We start from the raw sequence: 21,884 nt of genomic DNA on the forward strand, positions 1-21,884 counted from the left end.
CTCCCTCTCTCGCTTTCCCCATTGTGTTTAGGAGATGTTGGCAAAAATGGCGCATTCCGTTCCCTCTGCCTCTTCACCCCAAAAAACAGGACAAGATGCACTCAGAGAAAATAATGACTTCCTTTTGGAAATATACATACCTATATACAAAAACTATGCGAAATCTATATGGAGATCGAATGGGAAATCGATCATAACTAAGAAAAAAATTCATTGATTTCAATTCGGAAAGCAATTTTGCACTAGTTTTTATACTAAATTTACAAGTTTTTTCAATTCAAATTTTTTCAAATTTTTGACAATTTTAACGATGTAACCTCTTATAAAATTTGTAAAAAATTAGAAAAATTTAAAAAATTAAGTTTTCTACTAAACATAGCTTGATCGATTCGGCTGTTGATGCTGATCAAGAATATATAGGGTAGGAAATGATTATTTCACTGCATTGCAAGCTTCTGACTGCGTTAATAACACCCTGGAAAGTATAAACGGTACAACGGTAAAATTATTTGTATATACATAGTATTATAAAAAATGACTTGCAAGACTTAATAGATAAATTTGAGAATATTGTTCCAAGAATAAGAAATTTACAAAATAGAATAACTTTCATTTACCCTGAAAAGTAGGCAACATTTTAGCTACTCGTACGTTAGGGTTAATATTTTGCAAGTGTCCTGTGGTAGGGAGAGCAAGAATGAGACCGAGAATGCGAAAACAGGAGAAACCGAGAAACGCCGACATACGGTTAGAAAAACATTCGCACATAAAAATGCTAACATTTGAACGCGGGAGGAGAGGGTGGGAAAAGAGAGCGGCGTGTGGTTCAGGAGGAGGGACATCGGGTGAATGCGAATGGGACGACTGCCTCCATCCATGTGGCTGACATAATGAAACATTATTAAGAGCCACGACGTCAAAGCTGCAAAAGGTATCTAAATTTGCGCAAAATGTTTATCCTCCCGTCCGCCTCCTCCCCCTTCCTTTCGCCCTATGCCAACCCAACGCCCTCTTGAGTTTTGGCTTCTGCAGTCGCTGCCAATTTGCCGCCGTTGGGAGAGGAAAACACAAATATCACATTTACAGGCAGCACTCCACCATTTTATATCCCGTTACACACACACAAACATACACACCCTAGTGTGAGAGAGAGTGAAACGGCAAAAGCGACGTAGATTGGTTCATGTCATCTCATCCCCCGGCTGAACAAGAGAGATGGCGTACTCACTCTCGCTGACAGGACGCTGAAAGGATGCTGCTATGTTGCCGCTGCAGAGCTGTTCGCGTCGACGTCGACGCCGGCAGTAGAATCACAGTTATTCGAGATACGAAAACATAGCAGCGCCGACACAAAAGCTCAGGGAAGCGTCGGCGGCAGCGGCAATGGCAGCGGTTTTTCATAAATAAATGTTTGAGTTATGTAGAAAAACATTTTGGGCGAGAAGATTTTCGTTTTCGTTGCGATTCAGTTAACATTTGGCCAGCGGATTCCGCCTACAACGGACACGACGACGGACGACGCGCTTTACGCTTTCCACTTTCCACAATCCAAGACGCTGCTGGCCATCTGTACCGTTATCCTTATAGGAAGTGCTATCGATATCGGTTCGCGTTATCTATTGGTGAAAAAACTCTTATTAACTCCAAAAGCAAATTGCAAGTGAATCCAAAAGAAAAAATATAATAAATAAACAGTTCCTGAGCAAAATAGTCAAACCAAATAATACAAAAACAAGTGTTGCGTCCTCTAATTAATTAAGCAAATCGCATATCTCCAGTGCAAGCTCCTGATCGCCCGTAAAAATGCACACCAGCACTAGCACGGATCCCATGCATACGCTGCACGACAGTGTTTCGCTATCGCCGCCGCCTCTGCACAAGAGCCAACGCGGCTCTACCGGATGCAGTGCATCCTCGCGTGCCGCCGCCGCTGCCATCGATGCCATGTCCATGGGCTGCGATGACAGTGACATTGAACCGTCAGCCGTTGGCGGAAATAGTTCCAGCGGCGCCACTGGCGGAGATGGTTCCGGTTCCGTCGGTGGTCCGCTGGTGAAGCCACCTTACTCCTACATAGCCCTCATCACCATGGCGATTTTACAGTCACCCCACAAGAAGCTCACGCTAAGCGGGATCTGTGACTTTATCATGTCGCGGTAAGTTTAAATAACTTGGGAATTATTAAGGATCTTTTTATTTATACCCTTGCAGGGTATTATAATATCAGTAATAAGCTTGTAACTTTGTGAAGGAGTCATTTTCGACCCTACAAATCATATATACTCTTTATCAGCATCGATAGACGTGTCGATCTAGCAATATTTTAAAGAAAAACAATTTTTAAAATTTTTTTCGATTTTTAAAAAAAACATAAGGAGTTACATCGTTAAAATTTTCAAAAATTGAAAATAATTTGAGGTTTTAAACTGAGTATGCAGATTTTTTAACGTATTCAAAACGAACATAGGAAAGCTTTCCGAATTGAAATTAATGAATTTTTGGCTGAGTTATGAGATTTATTTTATTTTTGGTTTATAGAAAAAATTGTCACATAAAAATATTTATTTATTATTTATATTTAAATATATTTATTTATTATTATATATATATATATATATAAATTTTTTATTTATTTATTTTTATTTAAAATTTTCAAAAATGTATAAAAGTTTGAGTTTTCTTAAACTTTAAATTGGGTATGCAGATTTATTAACCTAATAAAAACTAACACACGAACGAACACTTTCCGAATTGGAATTAAGGCATTTTTGGCTTAGTTAAAGGTTTTTTAACTTTGACTTATCTAGCAAATTGTCGTATAAAAATATAAAAGAATGTTGATTCAAAGAATTCAAATATTTTAAGCCAAATTATGATCGATTTCCGATTCAATCCTATAATTCAATTGCCTAATTCAAAGGTAAATAAAGTTTGGAATTCCGAAATTAGTTTCCTTTCTTATTTGTTTCTGTTTGTTTTCTTTTATAAAATTATTTAATTTATTATTAAATATATACATATATATATTGATGATCCACTTTGATCTAAAGTCATAAATCATAAACAAAATGTATGGTTTTCAAAAGTTTCATGTTTGAATGATCCTATTTATTAAAATATTTGAATTATTTTCTCAAAAATATTATAAAGTTGATATTAAATTTAATGTTAATTAATACTACCCACTATATTTACATATAAAAACTTATATTCAAACCTTCCAATTACCCGCAGCTTTCCGTACTACAAGGACAAGTTCCCCGCCTGGCAGAACTCAATTCGGCACAATCTCAGTCTAAACGACTGCTTCATCAAGGTGCCCCGTGAGCCAGGAAATCCAGGCAAGGGAAATTTCTGGACACTGGATCCGCTGGCCGAGGATATGTTCGACAACGGCAGTTTCCTGCGGCGCCGCAAGCGGTACAAGCGAGCTCCCACAATGCAGCGCTTCTCCTTTCCGGCGGTCTTCGGCACCCTATCTCCGTTCTGGATTCGTAAACCGGTGCCCCTTGTTCCGGTGCACTTCAATGTACCCAACTTCAATGGCAGCCGAGACTTTGATGTGGGCCACAATCCGGCGGATGTCTTCGATTCAGCTCTGCGGGCGGATAAGAAGTTCAACTTTTTTGCCAACGCGGAGGCTTCGTTTTACCAGGGCAGCCAGTCCGGCGACAAATTTGACCGGCTGCCATTTATAAATCGCGGAAGAGGAGTGGACGCCCTAGATGTATTGCCACATAGTAGCTCAGCAGGCGGAGGAGGAGGTGGTCCATCTGAGAGCAGCAGAGCCGCCAAGTACAAAAGTCCTTATGCCTTTGATATGGCGACTGTGGCCAGTGCAGCGGGCATTCCCAGCCACGGGGATTACCCGGAGAGAATGTCGCGGGGCGGCTATATGGATCTCAATATGTATACCGAAGATGCGGATACGGAGGCGGATGTGGATGCTGAGGCTGAAGGCGAGGCGGATGACGACTCCTGCGAGGACAAAATCGACGTGGAGAGCGGCAATGAGCAGGAGGACTCACACATCTCGGACTCCGTGGACAGTGTCTGTACGAATCGCTTGGATGCGCCGCCAGAAGCCCTCATCTTCGCGGATGCTGAGGCTGCCAGCCGCAGTCCCAGGACACGAGGGCACTTTGACAGTGAGCCATTGGTGAGCCTGCGAACCAGCAAGCAGACCAGCGCCAAGGACTTCCGCATCGAGACGCTCATTGGCCACCATCTGCGGCACGGTGGCAGCCAGGAGGAGGCTAGCGACTAGACGGGATCAGTCGAAGCCTGTCCTGTGTACAGTCCAATCTATTGGTGATTTCAGTTTCGATCTAAGCACGTTTTAAAGCTCCTACCGTTATCACAGGAAACCCCCAGACTCCAAAACCAAATCCGAGCAGCAAGTAGTGATCAGTAGGTGTATATCTGAATCTGTAGGATGTAGCAGGCCAGCACACGAGTTTTTAAATGCGACCAAATCAAAGTCAACGCTATAGTTGTCAGTCAGTCCACTTACGTACTATATATCGGCGCGTATATCCATGTAAATCTGATGCATTGCACATTTATAGGCATACTTTTAAAGCGAATTCTGGGGATTCCAGCTTCTGGATATTCATATCTCTATACCATACAAGTACTATTCATGTGTAAGTGTGAGTGTGTGCGTGAGTGTAATTGTAACACATCCAAGCAAGTGGAACAGAACACTATTAACTATAAATTAGTGTAAGAATTTTGCTGATGTTATTGAAAATTTAATAAACAACAAACATAACAATAGTAGCGGTAGTGGTGGGGTATTTTATTTAACTAAAAGGTAATTGAATATGGATGTTATCGTAAAACCTTATAATTGTTAGATATAAATAAGTTATTTAAAAATCGGTATTATTATAATTTGTTTAGTGTTCGAAAGAACTCGTTTTAAAAAAGGATGTATTTAAAAAAGGAAAAGAAACCCATTAAGTTGATATGGATAATGAAATAGAATTTTTTTGTATATAGACTTTTGATTTTATCCTTCAATGAAACTTAACCGTGTTAGCGCTTAAAAATGCTTTAATGTTTTTTAAATTAACCGCCTTAATATCTACCAAGCAAAGTGGCAACCCTGCCTCAACGGTAAATCAGTGCCGCTAGCTTCCATGCACCTGCGCAATGGCCGACGCTCAGCTGTTTTTTGGCTAAGGACGAAACGAGACGGGGCGAGACAACAACTCCGCGAAGCTCGGCTCTCGCTTGCACTACCAAAAGCTTGGCTCTCCGGACGCGGCGTAGTAGTAGTGCGGTTTCCAGTGTTAAAACATTAAAAGCTGCGCCTGGAAGCGGGACAACAGAGCTCCGCAGAAGATACCAACACTAGCTATTGGTATCCGCCAGGCACAAGTACGAACTCCGCTCGGCTTGGCATTATAATTCTCTCCCAAAGGACTCCACCAACACACTAATAGAGGTGGGCGCCCGCACATACAGACAGACACTATAACGCACGGTTGCGGGTGCAAAAGTCGATTTTTCAGGACAACAAAAAACGAGTTAGCTGTATGTGTGCAATGTGCAAAAGTTTTTAAATGGCCCGGGTCATAAAGGGAGTTTGTAATAGTTGTAGCGAGATGTCCTGTCGCCCAGCCAAGGAGCCGAGGCTGCTGCAGAGGTGCTGAGCGAGAAAAGTTTCTGTGCCAGGCATTCGCCGCGTCCCAAAAGGCCTCCCCCACTAAATAAAAAACAACATCCCCCTGCCGCTGCTGTGATTGAGATTGGTGATAATGACTGTGTCTGCATGCCCCCAACAAGCATCCTTAAAAATCAGTGTCCACAATAGTCAACGATAAGTATTATAGCGTCCAACGGTATTAGGCATTAAGAGTGTCCTGTGGTGAAACTAGCAGCGGACCAAGTCGCTCAAGATACGGATCTGGAGAGTTTAAGGAAACCAGTTTCGAAGTAGGCCGCTCTCATGGCGGTCTGGCGCGGCCGGAGGCTGTGCGCCATGGCGATGGCCTGGCTCACGCTCCTCACGGGTGAGCCTTACCAGAAAAATGGTGCTCGGTGTTGCGGGAAATCCCTACAGTAATCACATCCCGTCTATCATTCCCCCCAGTGTCCCATTCGGTGCGCATCACCAACCTGCGGGTGCCGCACACCTACACTTTGGTGCGTGACCGGGAACCCGATCCCTTGGTCCTGGACTGTGAGGTGGAGATCGGAGCGGGGGAGCAGGGATTCGTCCTGAAGTGGCTGTTCAACAATCACTCCATCTACCAGTGGATACCCTCCGTCAAAGGATTCGCCATGGTGAGTCACGAGTCACTTACCACAGGGCCAGTGCTGTCATTATGTCCTCTTACCTGACACATCTCGACATTTATTTAGTTCCCTGAAGTTTAATTCACTTGAAAGGTTAACTGACAGGCTAAAATTTTATTTTATATATTTAGAATTATCTGTTAGCAGAGTCAAGATTCCTTTAAGTAATAATCCAGAAACAACTTAAAGAGCTTATCAATATTATATATAGGAATTGTTTTTAAGGAAGCCAGCCTTCTTTACCTTATTTAATTTTTTTCAGCTTATTCTTTACCATTAATTTTGGATATTTTAATTTACAGATGTTAGTTTTATATATAATATTTCATTTTTAAAGCACGTATTAAAAAAGAAAACATAATACGCATATTATTCATAATTTACCAGGGAAGAAGGAAGTTTCCCTCCCTTCTTATCAATTTTTGCCGCTTCCCTTTTGTTGATCTGTCCCGGTTCCCTGATATAGGTCGTTGGCAGCACTGCCTGAAGGGTCACGAAATTAATTAACATAATACAATCCCCCCTTGTCTTTGTCTTTTTCTTGCGCTTGCAGGGCTTCATGAAGTCGAAGATAGACACCAAAATATTCGCCATGGAGGGCAGTCCCGGTGTTATATCGATAAAGAATCCCGACTGGAACATGACGGGGGAGTACACGTGTGCGGTGCAGACCTTTCAGACCACGGATAAGCGGAGTGCCCGCTTGCAAATAATCGGTGGGTGTCACGGATCGGCGGTGTACACCTGAAAGATGTGCGGTTCCTGGGTGTGCTGTGGGTTGACCCGGGTTATGAGCAGGCGCCAGGTGTATGGTGTAGGTTGTATGGGGTGCAAGGTGTAAGGTGTACAGAGTTAGGTGTAAGGTGGGGTGATGGCCAAGTCGGGTGACCCGCCCACTGCCACTGTCGTCTTGACTTGTGTGTTTGCATATGAAGGTGTTGTTTGGGGGTTTGGGACGATGTGTACACAGAGAGAACAACGTAATGATTTATGTACTTTGAGCCAATTTACAAAAGTCAAGTCAAGCCAGCCAGGCAGCAGCTTAGTGTAGGACATTCTTGGTTCATTCCTGGTTATCCCACTTGCTCTATTTCTCCTCTCCCCCTCTTTGAACACATCTTGGCTGCATGCCATGTTACTCCATTTAAGTTTGCCTTCGCTCTTTTTTGCTGGCTCATCTATTTTGGGGAAAACTTAATGAGTTACATAGTAATAAACAAGAGTATAAAAAGTTGAGACGTCAGTAATAAATTAAAGTTGCTTCCTTTTAAGCATGCTCCGTAACTTATTTGTGTGTTCCACAAAGTCCGGTCATTTTACTGATTTTGTTTTCACTAATGGACATGAATATACACCCGAATATCAATTTCCAGAATCAGTTTCCATAATTAAAATATTATTCTTAAACCTGATTTTATTTTATTTACTTCAAGTCTTATTCGAATTTCACTTCTGATAGCCTCAACGAATCCATTCGCTTTTATGCAGTAAACTTTTGCGCGAATATTTTCATACCATTTGCAAGGGTAATGAAAAATATTTGTTTTCCTTTATTTAAGCAAACACCACTGTATGACCATTAAACACTTGAAAAAATCTGTTTAAATTGAAGGCACTTTTGCAGATTAAATTTTTTCTCTGGGTATATACATAGTAGTGAAGTTTTTGAGTGTTAAATATTCAATGTGAAATATGAATATGTAATGATTATGATAGGGAAAATTGAGCTACAGTATAAAATTTCATTTAAAGAGAAACCGGATATTATTTAGATTTTATTCTTAATACTTATTTGCTAGGCAGCGATTAGTTTTATTCCAATTCATGGAAAGGAAACCACTTTTCTTGCCGTGCAGACGTTGATTCCCCGTCAGTTTGGCGCACGTGTGATTTCCCTTCATATTTGCATGCGTGTCATGTGGCAGTCTCTGCGGTGGCCGGAACCACCGGCGCTTGTTTGTCCTGTTCTGTGTTTTTCTTTGGAAGACTCGACTCCTTTATGTTGTTTCTTTTCGTCTCGTTGTTTAGTTTGACACTTGATTAATTCTCACGGCTTTTTTGTTTTTGGCTCCTGTCTGCATCGAATCCGAATCCGAATCCCCCCGGCTCCCCAACTGGCAGTTCCTGAGTCGGATTTCATGCTGGAGGCGCGGATGGGTGTCGCGCGTACGGACGTGGACATTATGTGTGCGGTCCAGCACGTCTTTCCGCAACCTATGTTGTCGGTCATGTAAGCAGAGCACGCCAATTTGGAGGCCTTGTTTTTTGTTTCTTTGCCACGGCATTGAATAACTCGTAATTTTGTCCACAGGTTTGACACTCACATACTGGAGTCGGTGCTGACGCAGTTGGACCAGGACCCCAGTGGCCTCTATAGCATGACCGTGCGCACGCGCATTCCTAGAGATCAACTCGAATCCCCCACCCCGATCACCTGTGCTTTCATCCTGATTGGCACGAACTATACCAAACGTAGAGAGACTATTTTTTATGGTAAGTACAGGTAAGCAGAGCGAAAGAGTTTAGAACCTGGAGTTCAATTTCAATAGAAATCTCGCGTTATATTAAAATAACTAATTGGAAGGCCAAAAGTAGCAACATGTGTTCTTGTACTTGATATTTAAAGCTCTCAAAATAAAGTCTAGTTGTTGCCAAATTATAGCTTCTCTAGTTTTTATAATTAAGTAACCCCAATTATCCTTACAGATAAGGCCTCAACTATACAACGCAAATGGACAACGGTCGCCGTAGTAATGTCCATCGCATCCCTAGCTCTAAGCAGTTAGTTTGGTAGTGTCCTTCGATGTAGGCTATATTGGTTTTTTATATATTTTGATGACTAGAATATTTGATGATATTTCATTTTTAAATAGACTTTTAACGGATAAACGTAATTTTTTGCGGTATTTTTAAAAAAAGCGCTTATTTTGTACATGCATGTAATGTCTAAGGGAAACGAAACACAAATAAACAAGAAAACACCACATACAAAAAAACCAAACTCAAAATGCGAAAGCAAACGAACCCATTAGAAACAAGAAAGAAAACACTCATAACAAGAAATTATTGTATTCATATACATACGTATTTACCACATAAATAAATATATATATATATATGATAGTTATATCTGATGTATAGATTTAATTGAGATACTGAAACGCTAATAATAAAACAAGAAACGAACAAGTAAAAGTGCATTAGACTGAACGCTTTCGTCGTGGCTTTTAACTGCCAAAGAAAATGTTTTTTTATTTCAAAAGGGATTTGGGATTCGAGGCAAATAATTGTATTAAATTTCTGTAAAGGTTACACATATAGTATATCCTTTTAAATTAGTTATTACCATCAGAATGATAATATTTGCGCCAACTTTTGATATCTAAATGATTTAGAATTTGAATCTATTACGAAAGCAACCCTGCGTCTTGTGAGTTTGCAGCCCTGCGCGCCTTCCTGCGCACACCCTTCCAGCCATGCCAGGCGCTTCCAGTGAGCCTATGAGTATGCAGTGAAAATGACAGCAGTGGCAGAGGAGCCATCAACATCACCGTTAGACAGGCAAAAACTTTGACGCCAGCGCCAGACAAGAGATCCAAGGTTCCTGCCCCCAGTTAACCCATTCGATTGGATAATCTCTGCAGATCTGAGAAGGCGAAAAACGAAAAACGGCTACAAATAGCTCCAATTTCCTACCAGACGACCACAGCATGTCCTAGTGAAGTCCTAGCTGAGGAGAGGAGAGCCAGGTAGCAGGCAGAGGGAGAGGGAGAGAGAGAGCGAGGGACAATTGGAGGAACACGATGGCCTCCGGCGATGGCGACACCATCAACACCATCGACATGGATAGCTCCTCCACATCGCAGGCCAAGCAGGTGGATCCCAACAATGGTAACTATTATCCGCAAACCGTCACATCATTTTCACCATCGCGTCGAAAGCGAAAAAAAATCAATGACAGGCGAATGGAAGTGCGCCCCTGGCGCATGTGTCTCGCGTGGCATGGAAGGGAGGTGAGGCAGTGTCAGCCGACGCACCCCCGCATGCCACCTAGACCCCAATCCTCGCACACTTCCAACCCCGCATCAACCACCACCTGATAGACGACGGACTTCCATCAGTTCATATTTATATTCGTGGATTGATAACAAAAGAAAGTTACAAGGTTGCTGGGCGAGGAGACGTAGTAGGAGCTAGCGTAGGAGCAGGTGGAGGCGGAGGCCTGACCAGTCAAGTTCAAGTCGCGGTGATTGACCAGGCGACTGCGTCATGGCCTGAATTAAATATGATGCCTAATAATAAGCTCTCTGTCCGTTCTTCTTTTAGCCTCCAACGACCATGTGGGCAACAACTCATCGCCTGAGGTAAGTACATCCGGACGGCGGGCACTGGAGGCCAATTAATTCGAGTCTAATCCCGGTTCACTTACTCATCCTCCAGTTGGGCAGTCGGCCGTTGCGTGCGGGCAACAACAAGTCGGACAAGGAGCGAAAGATTGGCCACAGACGAGTCGGCGAGGGTGGCGAGATTACGTACAAGAAGATACAGACGTCGCAGATCATGGGCTCCATTCAGTTGGGCATCCAACACACGGTAATGATTAAATAATTAAAACTCTTATAACTTAGAAATCGTTTTTAAGACGTTTGAATGTTTGGGAAAATATTAGCCATCGAAATTACTTTAAATAAGTTAAATTTTTAAAAGGTTTCCTAGTTAAAACTCTTGAATAATACCTCAATTACACACTTGACAGGTTGGCAGTCTTGCCTCAAAGCCCAAGCGGGATCTACTTATGATGGACTTCTGGGAGATCGAGAGTATCACCTTTCCGCCAGAGGGATCTAGCCTTACACCTGCCCACCACTATAGCGAGTTCAGATATAAGATCTATGCACCCATCGCTTTCCGCTACTTTCGGGATCTGTTTGGCATCCAACCAGATGATTTTATGGTAGGACTTCATGCCTTATGATAATCCAAGATGCTTAAACTATTCTTCACAGATGTCCATGTGCACGTCCCCGCTGAGGGAACTGTCCAATCCTGGTGCTTCCGGTTCAATATTCTACCTGACGGACGACGACGAGTTCATTATCAAGACGGTTCAACACAAGGAGGGTGAATTCTTACAGAAACTACTGCCTGGGTGGGTATCTCCTCCAATATATAACAAATATATCCCTCTAAAATGTACCTCTATTGCAGTTACTATATGAATCTAAATCAAAATCCGCGCACGCTATTGCCAAAGTTCTTCGGATTGTACTGCCTGCAGACGAGCAACGCCAAAAACATTCGCCTGGTGGTCATGAACAATCTGCTGCCCTCGTCCGTTAAGATGCACTTGAAGTATGATCTTAAGGGGTCCACCTTCAAGCGGAAGGCCAACAAGGCGGAGCGAGCCAAGAAGTCGCCCACGTACAAGGACCTTGACTTCATGGAACAGCATCCCAATGGCATATTCCTGGAGGCCGAGACATACTCCGCGCTCATCAAGACCATTCAGCGCGACTGCACGGTACTGGAGTCCTTCAAGATCATGGACTACTCACTGCTCCTGGGCGTTCACAACCTGGACATTGCTCTAAAGGAGAAGCAGAGCGAACACAGGAAGCCGGTGAGGGCGCCTCTGGCCGAGGACTCCGACGTGGATGTGGACGAGCCGCTGGACGGATTGGAGGGCGATGCCAAAGATCGTGACACGGCCACGGGCATCAGCAGGAATAAGTGGGTATCTCGTATACAGGTAGCAATGGAACCGATCTGTAAAGCTAATGCAGTATGGCTTACAGGTCCGTCAACCGTCAGCGACTGGTGGCCCATTCCACGGCCATGGAGAGCATTCAGGCGGAGAGTGAGCCCATCGATGACGAGGAGGATGTGCCGTGAGTGATTCGGTTTTATAAACCCTTGACCTCTGATTAAATGGATTCTATAACTTCCAGACCTGGCGGCATTCCAGCTAGGAGTGAGAAGGGCGAACGCCTACTCCTCTACATCGGCATCATCGACATTCTGCAATCCTACAGGCTGAAAAAGAAGCTAGAGCACACATTCAAAAGCATCATACACGATGGGGTGAGCTATGAATTCTGCACAGGATATATACATCTCATAAGAATCCTTAAAAGAATCATTTCTTGATGTCTCTTTTAAAAATTTCCTTCTTTTATATTTTTTTAGGAAACTGTTTCGGTGTGCCGTCCCTCGTTCTATGCTCAAAGATTCCAAAACTTTATGGCCAAGACGGTGTTCCGAAAGATACCCTCCCGTAAGTGGGCCGTGGGCGTGGAAGTCGGGCTAAGTACTCGTACTGTAAGGCATTTTTGTGTGCAGTTGGCCGAGTTATGCAAGCACTCCAGTTTCAGTTCCAGTTGCAGACTTTTTTTGAGTAGAAAAACCACACTCGTACACCCCCAGTTACCTATTACCTTTTACCGATTACATTCACACAGACACACCGAATACCATTAGACATTCACTTGTAGCTTGCTAATTTTGGTTGATCGATTGATCGGTGGCAGCAAAAATGCAATATGGTACACTTGGCCTGAGTAGACGCCGTTGTGGAGCATCTGAACCAACATCGACTCAAATCAATATCCAACAACCGCTCTATTCTCTGCTTTCTTTTTGACCATGTCTCGAATGCATTCACTCTCTCACTCTTACGTACGCATACATATAGTGGATCTCCCCGAGATCAAGGGGAATCACAGAAAATTTCGTACCTTGGTAACCAGCTATATAGGTAAAGAAACTAATGATCGATGTCTCTATCTCTCTCTATCTATATTTTTTCATTATATCTCACTTGAGTTTCACTCAACACATTTTTTTAAGCGGTTTAAATTACAATTTTTATACAATTATTAATGTTCACCTCTTTGTTTTCATATGATTTCGAAACGGACGCCCAAGCATGCCTCTCTATATCACGTTAGTTAAGTCCACATACCCTGGCATCCATGGCTTCCCGGCAGCCGTATTGCTCTAAGGCTTTGCGTAGTTGCTTCGGAAGTGCTAAGCTTTTTGTACCAAAAACTCTTAATAAGGATTTTTTGACTAATCCTTGATTTAAACTAAATTTTGCAGCGCTTAAGCATTCGCCCTCGAAGAGAAAAAGCCTGTCAAAGGCCATACAGCGCTCCATTGATAGCGACAGCGAGGCGGTCACGAGGCGTAAGTGGAAGCTATATTAATTAGAGATCTAATAGAAATCATTTCTACGTATCCTACGGATCCAATTACTCTCGATATATTCCTTTACTTTCCTCAGCGGTTCATACCTCGCACTCGCACAGCAGTGGCAAGATCCATCAGCCAGTCAAGCCGCCCACCACGGAGCCCACGCCAGCGGGCGCGGTAGGAGTAGCAGGAGCATCTGCTGCAGGCTCAGCTAGCGGCAGTGCCGCCAATGAAAGGGCTCCACCACCCGTCAAGCAACGGACTCCGGCGGCCAGCAACCTGAAGGCAAGGGTGCCACCGCCAGTGCCGCCGCGTGGCTCACCCCGACGCAAAGATGCCCAGGATCGCTCGACGCCAGGTACACAACAACCGCACACTAATAATCCTTCCCCAGCACCAGCACACTTCCATACCCTCCAGGTGCCAAAGCACGAGGGCATGCCGCGTTTCGGGGATCGTCGTTCGCCTAGCAACGTTCAGGATTGGCTGGAGCTGCACGATCTCTTCGATGCTCCGGTTAACATTGAGCCAAGTGCTCCACCCGCTCCCTTGCTGGACCCTACGGTGGCTCTGCTCCGAAGCTCCTCTTTAAGGCGCCGGGAATCCCTGAACTCCGCTTATTCCACCGCTCGTTCTGAGAGCAGCTATCGACGCCAGCAGCCGAGATTGCTCAACCACGTGGATATATTCCACCGGCAGAACAGCTTCGTGGCTCGCAGCGAGAGATCCTCCGTAGGCTCCATAGTTCGGACTTTTCCGCCCATACGAGCGGAGAGCTATCGTACCGGGCGTTCTCGATCCTCGGGTAGTATTCCCAGTCAGCGTTCGCCTAGGCGTGGAGTTCAGGAGAAGATGAAGCGGCAGCAGAAGAGGAATCGCTACCTACACTATGCGGATCTGGCGCTGGGTGGCGATGACTGTCAGAATCAGCAGGAGGAGGATAACCTGCTGCAGTCGGTTAGTGCGTTCCTAGAGGTAAAGCGGGAGCTGGAGGCGACACATCGCCCAAAGAGACCGCTGCCCAAGCTAATGGATCCTCCACCGGCCGCAACGTTGCCATGTTATACTCCGCCACAGCAGGTCAGGCGTGGAAAGAGACGGGCGCCAAAGGCAGCTCCATCCACGATACCAGAGAGCGAGGGTTCGACGGGACAGGGACAAGGACTGAGACGGGAGTAGCTCCTCGCTAGCACCTAGCTTACCCCAAACTAAAAACATACACACATCCTAATCTAAGATTCTACTATTAGGGTTCTTCTGTCACTCATTCCGCTGTATGTTTTGCTCTATTCATTGTATCGCTAGGCACAACGCCATCATGCAGCTCGACTCCTCCCCCCGCCTTTGACGACATCTCCGAGGACAGCTCGAACAAGAACAGTACCAGCACCTCGTCGATGGGTCGTCGGTCACACCACCATCACCATCATCATCACCAGCAGTCGCAGTCACAGTCGCAGATGCAGCAGCAGTCCTATTATCTGGACCGCAAGATGAACATTGGACCGGCCTACCGAGGCTCCTACAAAGAGGATATCGTCAGGTGAGACCATTTTTCAATTATTTGAAATTAAAAATAATACTTTTATTTGACAGCGTCTCGGAGGTTCATCTGGACACACTGCTGGCAGTGGACACGTCATCGAGCAGCCAGTACGGATCACGCGGGGGATTGGCCTGGACACCGCCCGCTTCAGGTGAGGGCTCCACTCCCACATGGACAGAGGGCACACCCAGTTTTACGGACTCCAGTTCGAGTGGTGATCTCGGTAATTGGCACTTGAGATTTGCTTTGAAATCGCTTTTTGTGTTTCTATATCTATCTGTATATGTGTATTCGTTCACGCTTGCAATCGTAGACAACTTCTCGCCCATAAACTCATCTAAAATCGATCGACACAAGCCGACGGTGGAAGATGCCATCAACTCTCTGTCCGCGGGAATGGTAAATATCGGAGGTGGTCAGCTCTAGATACGATCCACAGCACACACAGAAACCCCCTTATTCCGATCCGCAAAGACTCACACAAGGCATACATATCCGTAGTGGCACACGCTCATCCGAAACATGCGTACATCATAACCTTATCTTGACTATTTCCAAATTGCATAACATCTTCCGTTATGGGTGTTCTTCACTCCCACATGGTCGCATCTTCGCATTTCACTGATCCATTATTGCCTCTTCTATTGCATTCTTATAGATCAACTAACATAGCATGTGATGTGACGACAGGACACAAGACACACCAATCCAGATTCATCGCGATGTGAACAGAGTCTCGAACTCGTACATACCGACAATGCTTGCGTGTTCAGGCGCACTTGTATAGCTAGGATATAATCAAAAAGGCGCCCCCACGTAGAACAGAGTACCCGTTCCCCCAAGCCACGTCCACGACAACACCCACACCTGCCCAACCCTTCCAGCGGATACCGGGTGAAAACAATCCAACCAAGTCAGAGCTCGCGATATTATACACAAGCATATACTCCCCCATATACAGAGAACTCAAAAAGCATTAAAAATACAATAAATGGCAAATCAAATACGAGTAAAGTGCGCAGGATAGGATCTAGTTGGGGATCCGAGATCCGCTATCCGTTATCCATAATCCCGTTCCCCTACTATATACGTTCAGTGTACACGGTGTAAAGAGTTCGTTATGCGTTGAGATCAGATTATATATATACGAAAATATACATTACACTGAAATTAATAAACGTTTTTGCGATACTTTCGATCTCCGATATATCCACATAAGTACGTATTATGTATACCTATGTATAATCAGCAATCGCGATAATTACAATATTGTTGTAAAATATTTCAATTTACAAGGAGCCAGCCGACGACAAGAAAATAACAAACAAACCAAGAGCAAAATTATATACATATTATATATTCATCTGTATTTATTAACGATAAATGTAACGCGCTTAGGTTAACTCCACACAAAAAAAACAGAACCGAACACAGAACCGAACTGGGACGTACATGAGATATTACTTAAACCAACGGACCGACACGGACACGGACACTCTACCACTTTCGAATCATACAAGATGAAAGAATTGATTATTTATTAATTAGTTGAATGTTATTTAACTTATATGCATTATTCTAAAGATTACTGAAAATCCAATTGTAATTACAATAAATTAAATTGCAAGGTTGAAATTTCGGCGTGTTCTCCCTTCATTCCGCGAATGCGATTTTGCTAGACTAAAACAAAAGTACGTTAAAAACTTGCGACTAGTACAGCTTCTGCAGGTCTATCAAGGACTTGTTCAGGAAGTCATTGGTCCAATCATTCTCTGGATTGTCCAGATGGTTATCGAAATCCACCACATCACGCATGGCACCCCGCTTCAGCAGCAGCGATACGCCCTCCAGTGTCTGCGATGACTGTGACAGTGTGAACTTTGCCTTTGTCCAGCGGGTGGTGGCCTCTCCAGCGCAGCTGTACACCTGGATCGCAGCGCGGTCGTGCTGCAGGGTCATTAACTTGTTGTCCACCACCACAAAGCAGGCGTTCTTAAAGTTCTCCTGAATTTTGTCTGCTATCTTGGCCGCCGGTGTCTTGTCAACCTGATTGTCGTAAAAGTTCTCTGGCGCAGCATAGTAGCCAGCAATTATCAGACCCTCGCGCTCGGCGTAAGCATCTATCTAAAAGGGATACGGTACTATTATTTAATATTGAATTTCGTTAAAATATTTATTTAGAATATTGATATTTTACCCCAATTCTAGTCAAGACTGTTTCATATATTACCTACGTGGGGTACAAAGTACTTCATTGATGTACATAGGTCAAATAAAGAGCTTTAATTTAATTTACCTACAAATAAAAGGTTTACAAATTACAAAATCTGTCATCCTATTACAAATATAGTGAAATTGGTCTAATTCTTGAACAAGATCATTTCTGTTTTAAACCGACAACATAAAACCAACTTATTTAATAAAGTCATGTGTTTTCAGAGGTTAAGGATTGAACTTATATATTTTCGCAGATTAAATACTTTCTCAAAAGCCTTTTTCCACTTTATTTAAAATGAAATGCCTAGTTTGTTCTAATATTTGTAGTTCGTACCCACATGAAGCTGGTGGTCAGAAAGGCCGGAGACCCGGCCGGGGACCTACAAAACCAGATGCACATAAAACTGGGCAACGTCCGCATTAAAGTTCACGCATGTTCCAGAGACCGGCAATTGATAATTACCTGCATTAGGGCTACTTCGGCCATGGGGGTGACATGCAAACATTGATGGAACAGGGGAATCGCATCCACGATTTCCACCACGGATCCCTTTGAGGACTTCTCCGACAGCAGCAGCCCGTTGACCGCCAGGTGGGGATACTTGGCTGCGTGGAATATCAACTTGGTGTAGGCCCGATCCGAGATTTTGTAGTCGCACATTTTCTTTGATTATTTCTCAATTTACTTGTAGAAAAAAACATGAATTGGAAATTAGTGGTGGTCATCCCACAATTATATCGATACATCGATGTTTTGATTTCGATAGATTTTGCAAATATTTGTTTTTTAAGCTAAATTTGATTTTTATTATTATAAAATGATCTTTGTTAACATACTAAGAGATATTTAATAATTTACTCAAATTTATCGGCTGCGCAACTAAGTAATTTTTTTTTGTTGTTTTTATTTCCTGACTGTACATACTTGGATTACAGTTTAAAATAAATAATTTTTCCCCACGGTAGATTAAACTTATTTTAAAATATGATACGTCGTGTGCTGGTCACACTTACACTTCAAATAGCGCAGAATTCAAATGGATATGACTTCAATTTCATTTATTACTCCAAACTAATATTTAATACTACGTGGATGATGGAAAACATAACTAAATATGTGTAACATTTTATTTCTTAACTTTCCGTCTGCGTCCCGCTCTTGCTTGGCTTTTCATTCTCGATTTGTTTATATTGTAACTAAATAATTAGCAGTTCAGCTGAATGTCCAATGGAAGGTCCTGGTCTCCCTCTGTATCCCTTGACCCTGCAATCCACACCGATGAGGGAACTACGTCTGGTTGTCATTCAGTATTGCCTTAACGTCTTCGGCATCCAGCGTCTCATACTTAAGCAGCGCCTCCGCTAGCGCCTTGTGCCCCTTGGTGTGTTTTCGCAGGATGGCCTTCGCTCGCTCGTAGCTGTCACTGAGGATGCGCTTGATCTCCGCGTCCACGGCCTCAATGGTATTGGGTCCTAGGGTGTCGCCAGTGCCCAGCCCCTTGGACGCCTCAATGGTCCTCAGACCCACCTTGTCCGACATCCCCCAGTCTCTAACCATGTGCGTGGCAATCGAGGTGGCCTGCTTGAGATCGCTGCTGGCTCCCGATGTGATCTTGTCTGCCCCAAATATGAGCTCCTCGGCGGCACGGCCGCCCATCATTGTGTCCATCATGGCCAGCAGCTGCTGCTTTGTGACATGGTAACGCTCCTTCTCCGGTATGTAGGCAGTGTGGCCCAAAGAGGGTCCGCGCGGCATGATAGTCACCTTGTGCAGCGGATGCGACTCCTTGGTATAAAAGGCCACGATGGCATGTCCGCCTTCATGGTAAGCGGTAATCGTATTGGCCTCCTCGTCCGGCAGGCGTGCCTTCCGCTCGGGCCCCATAAGTACCTTGTCACGTGCCGTCTCTAAGTGCTTCATGTTCACTGTCTCGGCTCCGTCAATGGCAGCTCTGCAAGAAATAGAAAATCAGAAAACGCTATTTTTCCATCAACAAGACGTTCCTCACCTTAGCGCCGCCTGGTTAATCATATTTTCCAGATCTGCTCCGGTGAATCCGGATGTGCCGCGTGCTAGCATGTCCAGATCGATTTCGTCGTGCAGAATTTTAGTAAGGTAGAGACCAAGGATCTCCTTCCGTCCGGTGAAATCTGGTGTGGATACCATCACCTCCACATCGAAGCGGCCGGGACGCAACAGAGCCTGATCCAAATCGTCGCGTCGGTTGGTGGCGCCCAGGACAATAACGCCAGCGTTCTGGTGGAAGCCGTCCATCTCCGAAAGTAGCTGATTAATGGTTTGATTGGCATACGGATGCAGCACAGAATTGGTTCGCTTTGCGCCCACCGAATCGATTTCATCAATGAAGATTACGCACGGTGCTCGGGCCTTGGCAGCCTCTTTAATATAAGATCGAAATTCAGTAATGGTTTTCTGGTTATAGCTATTAACTTACTAAACAAATCGCGCACTCGTCTGGCGCCCTGGCCAACGAGGACCTCGTCGAATTCAGGGCCAGCGGCATGGAAGAAAGGAACTTTGGCTTCACCGGCCACGGCACGGGCCAGTAGGGTCTTGCCAGTGCCCGGCGGTCCTACCAAAAGCACGCCCTTTGGAAGCTTGCCACCCAAGTTGGAGAACTTATCGGGGTTCTTGAGGAACTCGACCACCTCCTTCAGTTCCTGCTTGGCCTCGTCGCAGCCCTTAACATCTTCGAATGTGACGTTGATCTCCTCAGGATCTACCTCTACCTGGTTGCCCAGCTGAATGCTGCTGGAGGATAGCAAAATTAGATCTGCAGCATAGGAGAAGCAAAAAGAGGCTCACCGAAATACAGATCCGTTCGAGGTGGTGAAGAAGCTCAGGAATATGCCCAGAAAAACGACGATTACGACGAGAGTCTGAAAAACCTTAGTGACAATTACTGTGAATTACCCAAAAGTCAAACAAATGAATTCTTGGAACACGCTCACACCTTTATATACTTCATTGTTTTCCCAGATTTCGGAGAATCCTCAGCGTTGGCGGCTGCCAAATATCCCTCGGCAAAGGCTATCTTTAGGTTCTCCTAGAACACAAAGAGTTATCACAAGTAACAGTAGGATTCAAACGCCCAGCTTACCGCATTCTGACCCCCATGATCGTCGGACTTGGCTAACAGCCGTCGCAGCTTTTCGGCTTGGAAATGCGTCTCTCCGTCGATTCTTTGCGGCGCGTTGGACAAGGCTGTCTTTAGCCTGGATGTCATTGTGGGATTGCGCTTTTGCTCCGCCTCAATGGAGCGATCCGTCTTGAAGCCCCGCAATTGTTTCCTAGGAAAAAAGAACTAGAACCTTAGCGAGAAGAATTCGTCGATTCGTTTCGCTCACTTACAGCTGTTGATTGGAGAAGAGCGGACGAAGAAGACCTGGCGTTATGGTTGGAATCACTTTGCTGAAATGACAAATGACAATGACAAATAAAAAGATGGATCTTGTATTGATATTCGGAACAGGATGCACTTACACGTGGGCGCCTGTGGGCTGGGCACCAGGTGCTCCTGTGAGCGAAACTTCGAACTGATAATTTTGTAGCTGGACACGACCGATTTGTGTGGCCGGCTCCTCCAGCGTGACGCGGACGTCGCGCATGGCGGGCAGCATGCTGGTCACCTTTGCAAGCGTCTCGTTCACCAGCTCACGGTCCAGAATGCCATTCAGCCGTGCAGCCTTCTCCACCATGCCCTTCAAGCTGGCCCCCGACTGGGCGAGCAGGTTACGCAGGTCCTGCACGAGGTCATGACTTAGGCCCGTCGTCGTCGAAGTCGATGGCGTGCTGCCACTGGCAGACTTAGAAAGGCGCACCGCACTGGCGCTTCCCTGCAGCTTGGTGCGCTTGACGGTGTAGTAGTGCGGCTTTCTGCTGAAGTTGCCTAGGTACAGGTAGGGCTGTCATCGAATTCCCAAATCACAACAGGCAGGTGCCGAGACAAAAACAGAGAGCGGGTGAGATGAGACACGTCAGGCGGTGGGGCAGAATGTAAGGCCGGGCGACCGGCGTTCGGACTTACCACAGAGTGTGTGGTGGTGGAGAACATTTCCAAAAATACAAAACTCTAATTGAATAAAACAACAGGCGCAGGAACGGGGCCAGCAGACGACACAGCTGTAACTTTACTATACAGCGAAAATGTCATAATCTCGTCGCGTCGTGCGTGTTGCATCCCTGGTGTTGCTGGTGGTGCGTGTCCTCCGCCCGCTGCACGCTCTTCGGTTTCGATTGTCGGCGGTTCTTCGCGGCGCCGCTACGGTTAATTTTGACTGATTTATATGTCTGGAAGTGTTAACTTGTCTCAGGAAGAAGCTATTGCGTTTCGTCAATTATTGAGACGTTGTTTTCATTAAATTTTCGACGGGTTCGATTTAAAGTAATGTTCTAATGGAGCTGCAAACATGCCGATAGAGGCATCGATATTAGTTTACCGATAGTTTATCTCATTATTGATACTAACTGTTGTAGCCATTGGGAATTTGAATTATTCCAAAACCTTTAATAAATTTATCACACAATACATCCATAACAAGAAAGGAAGCTAACTTCGGCACGCCGAAGTTTATATACCCTTGCAGATAGAAATTCTATGAA

At 44.7% G+C, this 21,884-nt stretch overlaps 5 protein-coding genes across 29 annotated transcripts; 3 read left to right on the plus strand and 2 right to left on the minus strand.

The window, feature by feature from the left end:
• Positions 1-1,273: 1,273 nt before the first annotated feature.
• On the plus strand, positions 1,274-4,782 carry fd59A (forkhead domain 59A). The gene is made up of 2 exons (XM_020947464.2): positions 1,274-2,156; positions 3,235-4,782. Exons 1-2 carry the CDS (start codon positions 1,804-1,806, stop codon positions 4,265-4,267), a joined length of 1,386 nt encoding a protein of 461 aa, XP_020803123.2. The 5' UTR covers positions 1,274-1,803; the 3' UTR covers positions 4,268-4,782.
• Positions 4,783-5,097: 315 nt separating this feature from the next.
• LOC110179618 (uncharacterized) lies at positions 5,098-9,550 on the plus strand. Of its 2 annotated transcripts, none has more exons than XM_020947227.2 (6): positions 5,098-6,020; positions 6,101-6,294; positions 6,860-7,022; positions 8,428-8,536; positions 8,618-8,799; positions 9,013-9,550. In XM_020947227.2, exons 1-6 carry the CDS (start codon positions 5,957-5,959, stop codon positions 9,090-9,092), a joined length of 792 nt encoding a protein of 263 aa, XP_020802886.1. In that variant the 5' UTR covers positions 5,098-5,956; the 3' UTR covers positions 9,093-9,550. The 2 variants fall into 2 exon arrangements, with proteins under 2 accessions (XP_020802886.1, XP_086685159.1); XM_086829033.1 differs by having other exon boundaries at positions 5,212-6,020; positions 8,618-8,809.
• A 216-nt stretch (positions 9,551-9,766) lies between these two features.
• PIP5K59B (Phosphatidylinositol 4-phosphate 5-kinase 59B) lies at positions 9,767-16,678 on the plus strand. 21 transcript variants are annotated; one of them, XR_015270726.1, is made up of 16 exons: positions 9,783-10,197; positions 10,633-10,670; positions 10,747-10,899; positions 11,063-11,260; positions 11,313-11,455; positions 11,515-12,036; positions 12,102-12,194; positions 12,255-12,387; positions 12,493-12,580; positions 12,998-13,248; positions 13,405-13,491; positions 13,589-13,855; positions 14,803-15,040; positions 15,094-15,266; positions 15,357-15,442; positions 15,702-16,678. XR_015270726.1 is itself a non-coding variant. In XM_086829040.1 (16 exons), the coding sequence occupies exons 1-16, from the start codon at positions 10,110-10,112 to the stop codon at positions 15,708-15,710; spliced, it is 2,379 nt and encodes a 792-aa protein (XP_086685166.1). In that variant the 5' UTR covers positions 9,783-10,109; the 3' UTR covers positions 15,711-16,678. The 21 variants fall into 21 exon arrangements, 19 of the variants coding, with proteins under 19 accessions (XP_020798649.2, XP_086685166.1, XP_086685170.1 ...); XM_086829040.1 differs by having other exon boundaries at positions 12,998-13,060; XR_015270725.1 differs by having other exon boundaries at positions 9,785-10,197; positions 12,090-12,194; positions 15,702-16,221.
• On the minus strand, positions 16,385-18,019 carry EMC8-9 (ER membrane protein complex subunit 8/9). Its single transcript, XM_020943034.2, has 2 exons — positions 17,724-18,019; positions 16,385-17,167 (listed from the first exon to the last, which is right to left on the minus strand). The coding sequence occupies exons 1-2, from the start codon at positions 17,919-17,921 to the stop codon at positions 16,754-16,756; spliced, it is 612 nt and encodes a 203-aa protein (XP_020798693.1). The 5' UTR covers positions 17,922-18,019; the 3' UTR covers positions 16,385-16,753.
• Positions 18,020-18,374: 355 nt separating this feature from the next.
• YME1L (ATP-dependent zinc metalloprotease YME1L) lies at positions 18,375-21,683 on the minus strand. Of its 4 annotated transcripts, none has more exons than XM_020946687.2 (9): positions 21,310-21,683; positions 20,766-21,187; positions 20,634-20,693; positions 20,383-20,572; positions 20,236-20,328; positions 20,088-20,161; positions 19,717-20,030; positions 19,270-19,660; positions 18,375-19,212 (listed from the first exon to the last, which is right to left on the minus strand). In XM_020946687.2, the coding sequence occupies exons 1-9, from the start codon at positions 21,334-21,336 to the stop codon at positions 18,549-18,551; spliced, it is 2,235 nt and encodes a 744-aa protein (XP_020802346.1). In that variant the 5' UTR covers positions 21,337-21,683; the 3' UTR covers positions 18,375-18,548. The 4 variants fall into 4 exon arrangements, with proteins under 4 accessions (XP_020802346.1, XP_020802337.1, XP_020802326.1 ...); XM_020946678.2 differs by having other exon boundaries at positions 19,717-20,033; XM_020946667.2 differs by having other exon boundaries at positions 20,088-20,170.
• Positions 21,684-21,884: the final 201 nt, after the last annotated feature.

This window comes from Drosophila serrata, unplaced genomic scaffold (genome assembly GCF_035046125.1).
Source record: "Drosophila serrata isolate PLE 108 unplaced genomic scaffold, ASM3504612v1 contig_184, whole genome shotgun sequence".
Lineage (NCBI taxonomy): Eukaryota > Metazoa > Arthropoda > Insecta > Diptera > Drosophilidae > Drosophila > Drosophila serrata.